This window comes from Sinocyclocheilus rhinocerous, unplaced genomic scaffold (assembly GCF_001515625.1).
Source record: "Sinocyclocheilus rhinocerous isolate Xijiao unplaced genomic scaffold, SAMN03320098_v1.1 scaffold926, whole genome shotgun sequence".
Taxonomy (NCBI): Eukaryota; Metazoa; Chordata; class Actinopteri; order Cypriniformes; family Cyprinidae; genus Sinocyclocheilus; species Sinocyclocheilus rhinocerous.
The window spans coordinates 1,029,504-1,043,871 of NW_015648536.1; the positions used below are offsets into that span (position 1 = coordinate 1,029,504).

At 38.5% G+C, this 14,368-nt stretch overlaps 1 protein-coding gene and 1 pseudogene across 1 annotated transcript; one reads left to right on the plus strand and one right to left on the minus strand.

The window, feature by feature from the left end:
- LOC107709828 (serine protease HTRA1-like) overlaps window positions 1–10,384 on the plus strand; it is a 14,513-nt pseudogene extending 4,129 nt beyond the window's left edge.
- Window positions 10,385–11,087: 703 nt separating this feature from the next.
- Window positions 11,088–14,301, minus strand: LOC107709865 (TM2 domain-containing protein 2). Its single transcript, XM_016514519.1, has 4 exons — window positions 13,777–14,301; window positions 13,571–13,658; window positions 13,354–13,469; window positions 11,088–12,271 (listed from the first exon to the last, which is right to left on the minus strand). The coding sequence occupies exons 1-4, from the start codon at window positions 14,046–14,048 to the stop codon at window positions 12,058–12,060; spliced, it is 690 nt and encodes a 229-aa protein (XP_016370005.1). The 5' UTR covers window positions 14,049–14,301; the 3' UTR covers window positions 11,088–12,057.
- Between the last annotated feature and the right edge of the window lie 67 nt (window positions 14,302–14,368).

Here is a 14,368-nt window from a genome sequence, read left to right on the forward strand (position 1 = left end):
ATGAGTTGTTGGACTAATAGGCACAGAGAGAAACTTTGAGCTCCTCCCTTAATTCCTTTCCTGAAGACCCCAAACTATATCCAAACTCAGAAGAGCTGCGTTCCAACGTGCTGTTGTTCATAAAGAGGTGTACGTACAACGAGCCCCAACTTGAGCATCATTATGACATTTCAGCAATATGCAACTGGTGTTTTTTTAACTTGAACATTTTCACTGGGACGATAAGCAAATGGACATCTGTTGATTTTGTTAAAGCGAAGCTTACTTGAAACTGAAATTCCATCGGTCCTTACATCGATTGGTGAGATTATTGTTCATCATGTGGAGACTGCTGGCCTGTGTTCTCATGGCCTCTGTGTTGCAGGCGCGTGATCTGCGGACGAGACAAACTACATGCCCTAATGTGTGCGACCTTTCCCGCTGCTCATCTGCTCTAAAGTCTTGTTATTTCGGCGTGGTGAAGGACAGATGTGACTGCTGCACGGTGTGTGCGGCGGGAGAGGGGGAGTATTGTGGGGATCGCGGGCATGTAGTTTGCGGTCAAGGAATGACCTGTGAATATCGCAGCAGCGCGCGTGGCACGTGTGTGTGTGACTCCCAGGACCCAGTGTGCGGCAGCAATGGGAGAACATATCCCAGTGTCTGTCGACTGAAAGCGGAGAACAGACGGGATGAGATGAGCGGCATACCTGCTGTCATTTTCATCCAGAGAGGCCCCCGCGAGACCGGTGAGGGAAGAAAAACTGTTTGTTTTGGTGTTCATAACACCTGGCCAACTTGACAGAAGTTAATAACAATCTAAGCGATCTAGCTGTTTTTTCCCTTGTAGCAGAGGCAACAATTTATATTAAAAGTAATGTATCAAATGTAATTTGACGAACTGACAGAAAGTGTCGTAAAAAAAAAAAAACATAACGTTTTGCCAAAACTTTTTTTAAAATATAATTTTACAAAATTCTGTACAGTATAAACCTGTTTGTGATAAGTTACCTAGCAATAAAGTATTATATTTTAACCAATAACACAGCTACTGTAAAATATTGTAAAATAATAGAGACAACTATTATATTACTTTTATATAACTTTTACTGTAAAATATTGTTTAAATGTGTATTTACAAGTAACAAACTATGAATCGTCTTAGAATAGGCCTATATTGTCAGACTCTGTTCTGTGGTTTGTGTGTGTTCTGCTCCCCATGCGTTTTCATGTCCTTATCTGGTCTTCCTGTTCCTGCCCTGATTGTGTTTATTTGATCCCAGCTGTGTCCCATTGATTTCCTTGTTCCGTTCTGAATATATATACCCTGTGTTTCTGAATTTGCTTGGTCTGGAATTGTACGTCTTACCCCATTGCTACGTGTGCTTTCCTGGTATTCTGGTATTCGCTCCAAAGTCAAGCCCATCGGCCACGGCATTCTCAAGCCCGCCGGCCGCTCCAAAGTCAAGCCCATCGGCCGCGGCATTCTCAAGCCCGCCGGCCGTTCCTTAGTCAAGCCCGCCGGCCACTCCGAAGTCAAGCCTGCCAGCCGTTCCTCTCTCAAGCCCGCCGACCACGCCTTTCACCCCGAACCTAAAGGGGAATCGAAGGAGGAGAAGGCGGTCGGCTCCAGCCCCAGAGCTAGCTCCAGTGTGGGCTCCAGCCCCCGAATCCAGCCCAAAGAGGGCTCCTGTTCCTGAGTTTAGCCCACGGAGGGCTCCTGTTCCCGAGTTTATCCCAGAGAGGGTTCCAGTCCCCGAGTTTAGCCCAGAGAGGGCTCCTGTCCCCGAGTTTAGCCCAGAGAGGGCTCCCGTCCCCGAGTTTAGCCCAGAGAGGTTTCCAGTCCCAGAGTCCAGCCCAGTGAGGGCACCTGTCCCCGAGTTTAGCCCAGAGAAGGTTCCAGTCCCCGTGTCTAGCACAAAAAGTGCTCCAGTTCCCATGTCCAGCCCAAGGAAGGCTCCAGTCCCCAAGTCAAGCCCATGGAGGGCCACTGTTCCCGAGTTAGGCCTACGGAGGGCCTCTAAAGACGATATTCTAGTATGGGTCCGTCCGTAGTGGCCGGGCCGAGGGGTGAGGCCAAGGCCAAGGCCAAGGAGGCCGTCCAGCCATGGCCTCCTGAGTTCCCTACTCCGCCATGGCCTCCTGAGTTCCCTACTCCGCCATGGCCTCCTGAGTTCCCTACTCCGCCATGGCCTCCTGAGTTCCCTACTCCGCCATGGCCTCCTGAGTTCCCTACTCCGCCATGGCCTCCTGAGTTCCCTACTCCGCCATGGCCTCCTGAGTTCCCTACTCCGCCATGGCCTCCTGAGTTCCCTACTCCGCCATGGCCTCCTGAACTGTCTGATCCGCCATGGCCTCCTAGTCTGCCTGCTCTGCCATGGCTCCCCGAGCTGCCTGATCCGCCATGGCGCCCCGAACGGGTACCAGAGCGCCCACACCCCTCCCCGTTGGATGTAGTGTGGCGCGAGGACGTGGGGAGTAATGTCAGACTCTGTTCCGTGTTTTGTGTGTTCTGCTCCCCATGTGTTTCCATGTCCTTATTTGGTCTTCCTGTTCCTGCCCTGATTGTGTTTTTGATCCCAGCTGTGTCCCATTGATTTCCTTGTTCCGTTCTGAATATATATACCCTGTGTTTCCGAATTAGCTTGGTCCGGAATTGTACGTCTTACCCCAGTGCTACGTGTGCTTTCCTGGTATTCTGTTCATTAAAGTCCTGTTTATTGGAATCTCCTACGTCACAGGCACGCGTGACATATATGGGAAATGGTCTTTGTGAGTATTTGTTATTATTGATCACAATGGGCATAATCATTTATTTGAGGGATTTCTGTTTTGCAGTACATTGCTATGTCGTAATCATAATGTTTATTTTCCTTTCCCTAATCAAAATATTTAAAACAAAACAAATGATTGATTGCTCATAAATTTACTGTGGTCTAGTTCCTAATTTCCATTCAGATAAAATTCATTTTATTTAACAAAAGCCAGTTCTTTCCATCCTGATGGAATGTTTTTAAGCTGTAACTCACAGACAACACAGGAATGATATTATTTTAAGTTGCTGCTTTACAGGAATTACACATTTAAAACCAGATTTTTGCATATTTATCATATTTCACATATGCCATGTCTAGCACAGATATCACTGAAATACTTAGTTTAGCAATACTGAGGTGCAAATCAAAAAGTCATTGAAGGGGCATATCATATCTGATTTGATTGAGCACACCTTAACTTTACAGCTTCATGCAAAATTCAACCGAATCCCCTCATAAAAAAAATAAGAGGCATTTATGTGATTATAGATTTATGACTTAAGCCACAAACCTCTGCAGTAAAAGAGGTGCAGCATTTCAAATCTATTTCAATGTCAAGGGAACTTTGATAGCATTCATTTTTCAGCACTTCAGTGCTGGCATTCAGCAGTTTTGCATATTGCGAAAGCAGAGGAGTTGTTAATGTCAACTACTTCTTTGTCATTTGTTGTTACAAGCCAAATCATGGAACATCTTTTGAGCATCAGTATCGTCATAGCATGTTGATTGTATAGATGAACTGAAACCTTGAAATTATATTGCTATAGCTACCAAAAATGTTATCATATTAGAACAAGAGATTATTATTGACCTTTTTAAATGCCTTCTTTTTATCGTGCCATAATACCTGCGGGGTGATTTCCACCACTTCTACATTTGTAGCACGAATGTACGTCATCATATTGTGTTCTTTTCTCATTCTCACAGCTTGAGATATTATTTGACACACAAATGCTTGTATCAAATGGTCCCCTTACAGTGTTAGTACAAATAGTCCTGCATTGAGAAACTATTTTTTATTGTTTTCTATATAAATGAAGGTGGTGCTAGCGGCAATGATCAGTGTTTGAGTTCTACACAATCCCACAACACCACTGACACCAGAATCATTCCAGCTGATATGAGAACAGTGAGGGAACTTTTTCTAGAGAAGGCAAGAAGTATATGTAAATTAATAAGTTAGTATTAAAGCCTACTTTTTAAAGGGATAGTTCACCCAAAAATACATATTCTGCATTTACTCACCCTCATGTCATCAAAACCCATATGACTTTCATTCTTCCATGGAGAACCTCTAAGCTGTTTTCTTCTAGACAGTAAATGTGGATGGGGACCAGAGTCTGTCAAGCTTCATAAAGGACATGACACATGCACTGTATTCGAAGTCTTCAGAAGTCATATAATAGCTGTAATGGAGGAAGCTTCAATTTAAGTTATTCACTGAAAATTGTGCCTTGAAACTCTTGCTTGACAGCCATGGTCACTTTTAATTTTCATTGTATGGAAAAGAACAACTTTGACTCTTATCTTACACAGAAGAAAGAAAATAATATGAGTTTTCAAAAGACATTAGTATATTATTTAAAACCAAAAAACATATATAATGCAACTCTGAACTATTGATTGAAAAATATGTAAATGTTTGAAAAATTTGCAATAAGAATTACACTAATATTAAAAATGACACACATATAAATATATATTCACCTCCATATATTTTTATTTACACGAACATTAACATATTTTTCAATCAATAGTTCAAGGTTGCATTATGTTTTTTTTTTGTTTATATATATAAAAAATAGTCAAGGGAACAATGATTTCGTCAAGTGATAACATATGGATTACATAACCTTTATCCACATCCAGTGCAAATTTGCATATATGTAGCATCAACTGTGCTGGTTTCTTTGGCAGAAAAGTAAGAGAGAATATGATTTAAACAATGACGTCTTAATTTATTAAGACAGTTTTTTATGACACTGCATCTGTGGTTTACTGTCATGATTTCTCATTTCTCATTATAGAAATATTTTTGTGTTTACCTGTTGTGGTTTACCCCAGGGAAACCTGTACATGCAATGTCGGGACCCTGACTTTCTCTCAGAGGAGCAAGGCTGCTGTCAGCTGCCACAGACTTGGAGATAAGCATGTAACATCAATTTATGCAGAGACTGTGTGACAAGTTCTCCCCCAGTGCCTTCAGGTAGCAGGGTGAAGAAAAGAGCTCCACAGGGCTGTTTGCTTTACTCATAGCTTGTGCCCACACGTTACTATTGTTGATGTGCAACATGTCGAAGAGCAACATTGTGACATTGATAATGCGTTTTAGATTTTGCAAAGTTGTCAACCCATGTTTTATGCACATGTTTTTTGGTTTGGTCTCTATTTAAAAACAGGCAATTATTACTTTCTAAAGTAATTTGAGCTGTTTTTGTCTGATATCTTTGTTCTGATAGGCTCTCGAAATCCAAGCAGCATGCGCTACAAATTTAACTTCATAGCAGATGTGGTGGATAAGATTGCCCCTGCAGTGGTCCATCTAGAACTGTTTAGTAGGTAAGGACAGATGGTGTTGGTTGTTTAGATGCTGAGCACAGCGTGACACGCTGGTTATAATGCTTGGTATTCTTAGCTGGCACAGAATGAACTCTCCATATGTGATTCAATTATGACAATATAATAGTTTTTGCTTGCTTGTTTTGACAGAGGTTCAAAAATGAGAGAAGAATAAGTATGTAAACTGCTGTTTGGATTGGAATTACTGTGTTACAAGATAACTGTTACTGCATTTTGCATAAATTAAACTTTAGTATATAATTATGTGAGAAAATATGCACAGTGTCATCACCACTAAACATTTACAATAAACATTTGTTGTTACATTTCATAGCACAGTTTAAAAAGGATGTTATACACTCAAAGGTCTGTAAGATTATTTTGTGTTTTTGAAAGAAGTTTCTTATGCTCACCAAGGCTGCATTTATTTGATGCAGTAAAACATATGATTAAAGTAACTGTTTTCAATTTTAATCAATTTCAATTTTTATTGTAATTATTGTAATTTATTCCTGTGATGGCAACGCTAAATTTTCAACAGCTGTTACTCCAGTATTGAGTGTCACATGATCCTTCTATGATTCTAATATGCTGAAACATTTTTTATTCTTATTATGTTAAAAATATATACCGTGACACATTTTTTTTTAGGATTCTTTGATGAACAGAATGTTTAAAAGTACAGACAAGAAGTTGGAATATGCCTGTAAAAATGTTGTGCTTCAAATCCTAGAGATCTCTCAACAAACTCATTTTTTATGAACTCATACACCAAGGAACTATTTCCCCAATGTTTCCTTCCAGACTACCATTTTCCAACCAAGACGTCCCTGTTTCCAGTGGTTCAGGGTTTATAGTGTCAGAGGACGGGTGGATCATCACGAATGCACATGTACTGACCAATAAGCAACATATCAAAGTGGAGCTGAAAAATGGCATGCTCTACGATGCCACAATCAAAGATGTGGATCAAAAATTAGACATTGCTCTCATTAAGATCGACTCAGAGGTAAGTAAGCCAAGATGTCCACAACCTGGTCAGGGGACATGGATAAATGACTTAACCAATGACAAAAACTAGCCTCCAGAGGTCTTAAGTTCATGGTCAAAATACCTTTTGTTGCATGGAAAAAATGTTGTCTTTGCATTTTACTGCTCAGATCCACTGGTTTATCATCAGCGACTAGCATCACAGCTGCTGGAAGTAAATTAATCTTGGGGAGACAGTCCAGCAGATGTTTCAGGAGTCAGCAAGGGCTTGTGCCACCAAAAATTAGATTCTGCTTCTTGACATGGTTAATTTGTTTTCTGATTTTCTCAGGAGAAAATTTGTCTCGGTCTTACGAATTCCAATTTTCCGCCTATTTTCGCTGTGCGCTTGTGACCATGCAAGATAACATGTCTATTCACCACTGACAGCCTGCCTTTGTAAACAGAACCAGCACAAGGCCCTGAAATATCTCCTGGCAGAAATACAAAACAGCCCAAAGAGTAAAAAAAAAAAAAAAAAGTCCTTTCAGACTGATTTAGAACCACCTAACTCCTGAGACGTCTATAAAGACAAGCCTTGATCAGCAGAGTAGAGCATCCTCTGCCAACAACAATAACGTCTCGCCATAACCCAGACCATAGCAACAGCATGTAGCACAATGATTGGTAATCACTTTAATTCAGTCCCAGACTGTGTATGGCTGCCTGTGATTTCAAAAAGGAGGAGAAAAGTGGAGAAGAAGTGCTGGGGAGGCAGATGGCAATCTGTTATTTTGCAGTGCTCAGCCCCCCCGGCAGTAGCCTGCAGAGTCAAGGTTGGGACGGAGTGTAAAGGCGTCCTGCTTCAGAAGCCCCGGTAATCAAGCCTGGTGCATCAGCCTGAAGTCATAAAAATGCACCCTACAGAGCACAGGCAGGCAGGGGCAAGCTCAGGCCCAAACTGGCTGCTGGCTTCAAACATTTCAAGGAAACTTATTAGTGTCTTCTAAAAAGGTGACAGCACAGAAGTTAGTCAAGTTGTTTTTCTCTGAAAAAGACTTGTCGCGGCTGTGTGATTTTGAGTTGGAGATCACAATGAGTTGTTTGTCAAGGGCAGGCTTTAAGATGGTTTAGATCCTACCTGTCCGATTGGTACCACTTTGTTCATTTAAATGGGGAGTCATCTCAATTATCAGAGTGTCACAAGGATCTGTCCTAGGTCCTCTGCTATTTTCAATATACATGTTGCCCCTTGGTAATATTATCAGAAAATACGGGATTAGTTTCCACTGTTATGCTGCTGATACTCAACTATATATCTCAACAAGACCAGATGAAACTTCTGCAGTCACCACTGATAAGCTACCACTAAATATTGTAGAAACTTAATTTGCTGTAAAGTTGCTTTGCAATGATTTGTATCGTGAAAAGCGCTATACAAATAAACTTGAATTGAATTGAATTTAATTGAGTTGTTTGTGGAAAAACATGAGTATTAAAAGTGTTATTTTCTATTAAAAAGGTACCCACTAACAAAATGTGTAAATGTTATTAAGAAATCCAAACAATAAAAGCAGTCCAACAGTCTTTCTACTTTGCAACTACCTATTTACAGTACAAAACGTGATGGATGAAGGTCAGAAGAAGGTATATTGAATGTTAAAAGATACAGTTCAACTTACCAACATACTGAACTATATTTCCTCTAATGTAATCGCCCAGTCAGAGATTCAACGGCGGAAATACGTCAAACAACATATGAACAAACATGTCACCTGACGTTACATTCACTTAAGGAAAATAATTCATAATTTGAGATGTTATAGCTAAAATATATAGCTAAAATCATAAATAGTATATTACAAATGTATGTCTATTTAATGTATGCTTGAATCAGCATTATAGAGAGAGAGAGAGTGTTATATTAATATTTTGAATTAGTTTTTATTTTTATATTTTCAGTTTTCATTTTAATTTCATTTTAATTTTTAATTCTTTTTTTTGTAACATTTCTATTTAACTTTTAGTATTTTTAGTAAACTACTTCAGCTTTTTTTTTTTTTTCAGGTTGGTTTCCAAAGCCACATTTCTAATTTTCATGTTTTTCATTTAATTTTAATATTTTATTTCATTTACCAAACTTTTTATAGTTTTTAGTTAACAATAACTGGCTTAAATAATGTATTTTTTTAATTCTGTCAAAAGTTAACATTGTTTGGGGTGCTTCCTCAAAAAATTTTATGACAGCCATCATTTAAACTGTTATATCTGAACATGTGTTTGGAGTACAAACATTAGTTATATAAAAAGCCTAAGCTATTTTTTATTTGTGCATTAATTGTGTTCAATTGTTTCATTGGTCAAAACAACTTTAAAAAAAAAGGGGGACGGGGTTTTTTTTCTTTGTTTACAAAAATCAGGAATCTGGCAAAATATGTATTACATGAATAACACAGTATGTCTCTTTGTTTTAAACAGACTCCCCTGCAGGTGCTTTTACTTGGTCGTTCATCAGAACTGAGGCCAGGAGAGTTTGTAGTGGCTGTGGGAAGCCCGTTTTCTCTTCAAAACACAGTAACCACCGGTATCATCAGCACTACCCACCGAGGAGGTCATTAACTTGGCCTACAGAACTCTGATATGGAGTATATTCAAACAGATGCCATTATAAATGTAACCGTTCGACATATAGACACTATCAATATAGGTAGTTTAGCTGTGTGTCCATGAATATGAATAGAATGTTAATGTTTTCTTTCACAGTATGGAAACTCAGGAGGACCTCTTGTAAACTTGGTAAGAACCTTTTATTCTCCTGTCTCTTATTTGGCATTAAGTATATTTTGAACATAATTCTCTCTCTCTCAGCTGCTACTGATTTGTTTATCCCTATTTGTTTTTATCCCTCTTGTTTTTATATGCGCAACATTCAATGTTGGTATTCATGGTTCCTTACTGTGCAGCGTCTACTGTTTCTATGTCTGCTTCCATCTGGAAATGTTGTATACCCTGGGCAAATTACCTGCAGTGGTTTATATTATTCTATTGATCTTTGTAAAGGAAAACACAACATGTGTCCTTGAAGGAGCCTCAGGCTCAAGCAAGCATCTGGCTTTGCAATAAAAAATATTTCCATTTATAGTGCACAATGGATACTTGAAAATATGTAAAAACCATTGCACAGATGCACCATAAAACTGGAATTAAACAATGCATTAGTATAAGCAAAAAAGCTGTATTTCAAGTTGATATGGCTTTACTAATGGTATATACTGTATATGTACATATAAATATGTACATGCAAACATCTTACATTGTACTTGTTTAAATAAATATATATATATATATATAGATAGATAGATAGATAGATATAAAGATACATTTATAGTTTTTTTTATTATCATATTTGTTTCATCAGTTTGATTAGGGAGCTCAGAGAGAAGGAGAGCAACTTTCCAGATGTGAGCTCTGGGGTGTACGTGTATGAGGTTATTCCAGGGACAGCTGCCTTCAGGTAAAGGGATTTGCCTGCACCTCCCGATTAACCGCAACCACACCTCTTTCTTCACTCATCTAGGCCCAGAGGCTCCTTTCATACTATCATAACCTTTAGTCAAATCAAGATTTATATCCTCATCATATACCATAAAGGCCTTTACATATTTGTCCAATGAATATATTTTTCCTCTAGCACCTCTGTCCTATGATGACATTCCTCCTGTGGTATTTTGTTTGTTTGTTTGTATAAGTGTCTGTCATTTGAAACTTTAAGAGGTAGTTCACCTAAATATGAAAATTGTCATTTTCTCACCCTCATATCATTCCAAACCTATACCACTTTCTTTCTTCTGTGAAACGTAATAGAATGTTGGTAACAAAACATACTTTAAATTATGACAGAATTTAAATGTTTAGGTAATTTATCTTTTCATGTGGAAACGTTTGATTCAGCTGTCGTCTTCGAGCGCATTGTCCACTTGAACAAACTACAGATAATTAAAGACAAACACCTTGGACTCTCTATTGCTTTCTTATTTTAGATCCAAAGCCTGATCAGTTAACTTGTGCAATTAACACTCACAATACAAGAATAGTAGAATAACGAAGAGTATCACAACATTTCACATATTGCAATTTGTTTTGTAGCGCTGGCTTGGTCAACCAAGATGTGATAATCAGCATTAACGGACAACCAAGTGCATTCTACAGAGGACATGAGTCAGGCTGTGCAGTCAAACGAAGTTCTTTCTTTGGTGGTGCGACATGCTAATGAAGAAATCACACTAACAGTGGTTCCTGACGAAGTGGACTGATAAAGCTTTAAGGTGCTACATCTACATACCTCCAAACAATATATTATCCACAAACATGCATTACTTGAAAAGGGCATTATATTAATAGCATACATTATCATGAAGCGTCAAGGCCAATTATTCTTAAGTCTTGTTAAGATTGTATTGTTCTTCTGTATATATAATTCTGATTGAGTGTAGTGCCAGTACACTACTGTTCTAGTGTCTTATGCTCATCGAGGCATTTATTTAATCAAAAATACAGTAAAAACAGTAATATTGTGAAATAATATTACAATTTAAAATAACTGCTTTCTATGTTTATATATTTTTATAATGGACGTTATTCCAGTGATGGCCAAACTGAATTTTCAGCAGTCATTATTCCAGTCCTCAGTGTCACATGATCTTTCAGAAATCATTCTAATATGCTGATTTGGTGCTCTAGAAACAAGCACTGTGTTTTGAAAGAATTATCTTGTTGTGCATGTAAACATTAAAGCTGATCTGTCAGGTTTTAATCCACCACACGGTCAACGTACACATCGCATGCACTTACTACCTTTCAATTGTTTTCAAATATAGAGTCATTTTCACCAGTCAAACAAGTCTTTGTACCCATATGATTTTATCTAAGCCAAAAATTGTGCGTAATTGGTTATTGAATTATAAGCACATGTTGTTTTAAAGCAATGCACTTGGATGTGTTGCAACATATCCCCAAGTGCCTAGTTTTTTCAGCAGACCAACAGTCCAATCCATCAGTAAATAATACATAATGTACAAGAAACACACAAGCCACAGAACATGAAAGATGAAATTAATAAAAAGAATACTTTTAACAGTTTCTCACCAAATTGCATTTTGAATGGTGTGTGAAAAAAGCCATGGGAATTCTGCCAAAGGATGCATGTTTAATAGAGTCTATTATTGTATGTATTTTTAATTGCAAGCTGTTTCATAGCATCTGTCCTTTGACAGCTTTTTGTAGGTATTCAGTCTAAAACAAGATCTGTAACATCTCTGCAGCTGTTTTGGCACAGTCTGCAATCCAGCCCTGAAAACAAAACTTGATTTGATCTTAAACATCATTTCGTAATGGGGAGCATGTTCAGAAAGACCATATAACAGTAAAGGACAAAGACAAGTGTAGTGCATTTTGAAAATATCTGACTAATTTCCTAGACGACTATGTTGTTCGTTTAATAAAAAGATCACAATCAGATCATCATGAATATTGATGTATCAATTAAGAGTTTTACTCTTTGAAGATGACATTTATTTACAACACTGCTTCACATAAACACGTTACAAAAGAAACAAGAAGAACAGTATTTTACAAATAATAAATGGCAGATAAGGCCCATGTAAGCCCACATGCAGACAGTGTATTAAATATAACTTGTGAGCATGAGAAAGGTGAATCGGATACAACTCTTAAATCAGTAGAAAGTGCACCAGTTGCTGCTGTCGCTGGGGGTCAGGCCTCCTGTTATCAGGAGAATGAGGTCCACAAACCACCAGATGCCAAGACCTCCCAGGGTAAGCAGCTTTCCCACCGCAGTCCCAGTGTGCCCGAGACAGAACCGATCGACACCGAAACACCCCAGGAAAAATGAGTACAGTAGGGTGGTGATGAAGTAGTGTCCTGTGTATCTTAATAAATCACAAAGGAAAAGAGTTAATAGTGGGAATAGTGTCAAAGTTTATGTTTATTGTAAAGCTTGTGAATTGCTGCAGCTCTATTTACTGAAGGCCAGTCTTGAGATTAACGGCATAAAGTACAGTACATTGAATCTGGGATCCACAGTACTTCACTGCCCTCTTGTGGTATAGAAATTAAAAGTGATGTAAGGCTTTGTGTAACTGGCTTCCATCTCATGTTTTTTTTATTTTTATTCCCTATTAGCAGGGTTCCAACGTTCTTGACCATTTAATTTCCCATGACCTTTCTAGTCAATTGTGATTACTGAATAAAGATTTATAAGACCAATTCGCTAATGAATTGTTCAGACTATTTTGTGAGCCAGTTTTGTGAACATTTCTATGGCGAGCAGTCAAGATCAGCAGTAACTATTTTCCAGCTGACCATGACTAGAAAGATGCATATTTATTATAGACAATTCCATGACTAAACAAATTATATTTTTACTAACACTAAGTGCAAATAGCCCATTTTGTTGGCAAAAGCCATATACACTATCTCTGCCCACCACTGATCTGGTTGAGCCAGTTACAAAATAATGATAGTGAATTTATCTTTTGACACATCTCAAAATCTCAAATTCCTTATCAGCCATGAGAGGAGTTCATTTTAAATAATAAAAATAACAAAAATAATTGAAAAGTGGAAATAAAGTGCCTAATGGGTATTTAATAGGCCTATCATTGAAACTGGATTTGATGTCCTCACGTTGATGAGGCACACTGACCGCAGACCTGGATCTTCAAGGACACCTCTATTGATCAGCAGGTTATGGGTCAAACTTAAAATAAACCCCAATCCTACTGTGTTATAATGTACTACAACACACTGAGCTGCAAATAGCATCTACTACTATTTACAATAAAATAGTAATAGCATTATTAATTTTTTTTTTTTTAAATCACTATAGCACCTAGTGAAAAGAAAACTTTTTCTTCCACTTGTGTAAAGAATTTAACATGCACATAGCCTCTGCCAAATATGATCTATTAATTTATATTATATTTCCAGTAGTGGGAACCCTTTCACTTACTTAATGCATGGCTCATTGCCTCTGAGAAATTCCCTTGGTCCAGCACACTCTATGCCATCCAGTGCCGTGCAAAACACCTGTGTATGGTTCACATCTTTGTACGCTTGACCGCCAAACTACAAGAAAATATACGTTTTAAGTTTTTAGCTTGACTATAAACATCGTTTGGCACGCAAATTCTTAGTGCAACATATATTTCCAATAAAAATGTACTTGCCTTTACACATCCATAGCCCAGTTCCTGAAAGGCAGAGACATTTCCTCCGTGATCGACTGGATCTTGACAGAATATGAATTCCTCTGGTCTAAAAAAAGATACACGAGCACGAGATATCATATACCAGTGACGACTGGACTGTACTTCGGTGATGTTTACACGAAACAGGCCGCGTGCTTCATAAAGACATAAAGATGTTTACTCACAGGTATCGACAGAGGACGACAGGGGATGGAGGGCTGTACTCATACTGCTCCGTGTGATTTGATGTTTCTGTAGGTAACGTTATAACACTCTCCGTCACTTTTTCTTCTGGCTGTTCGCTGATCAGAACTGTTTTGCTGGTCGTTACTCTGTTTCCGGGTGGCTCGGTTGAGTTTTGCGAGTGAATCCCTTCTAGACTCTGTAAAAGCAGCACTGTGAAGAGCAGCAAGAACTGTCCGAATAATAAAATATAGTTGACTGAAATCTGCGGCATGATTTCTGAACAGCAGTTAAGCTGATCGGCTAAATAATCTTCCGGCTAATGAACGCGACTGCAGCTACTTTAGCGTGATTTTGTTAGTTACATCTGTAAATGCCAGTCGACATATTACTGGCGGTTTTATTTCATAATATGCGACTTATGTACCGTATTGTGGACGAGTATGTACCATATTATTCTGCTACCCGTAAACAAGCTAAAACTGAGCTGTACAATAGACAACACAGGCGGCGCATGGTGATGACGTTATTTTGTGTAGCGTTACGTCATTTCATGTTTATTTTCGGTGTTATTAATATCAAGAAATACGTAAA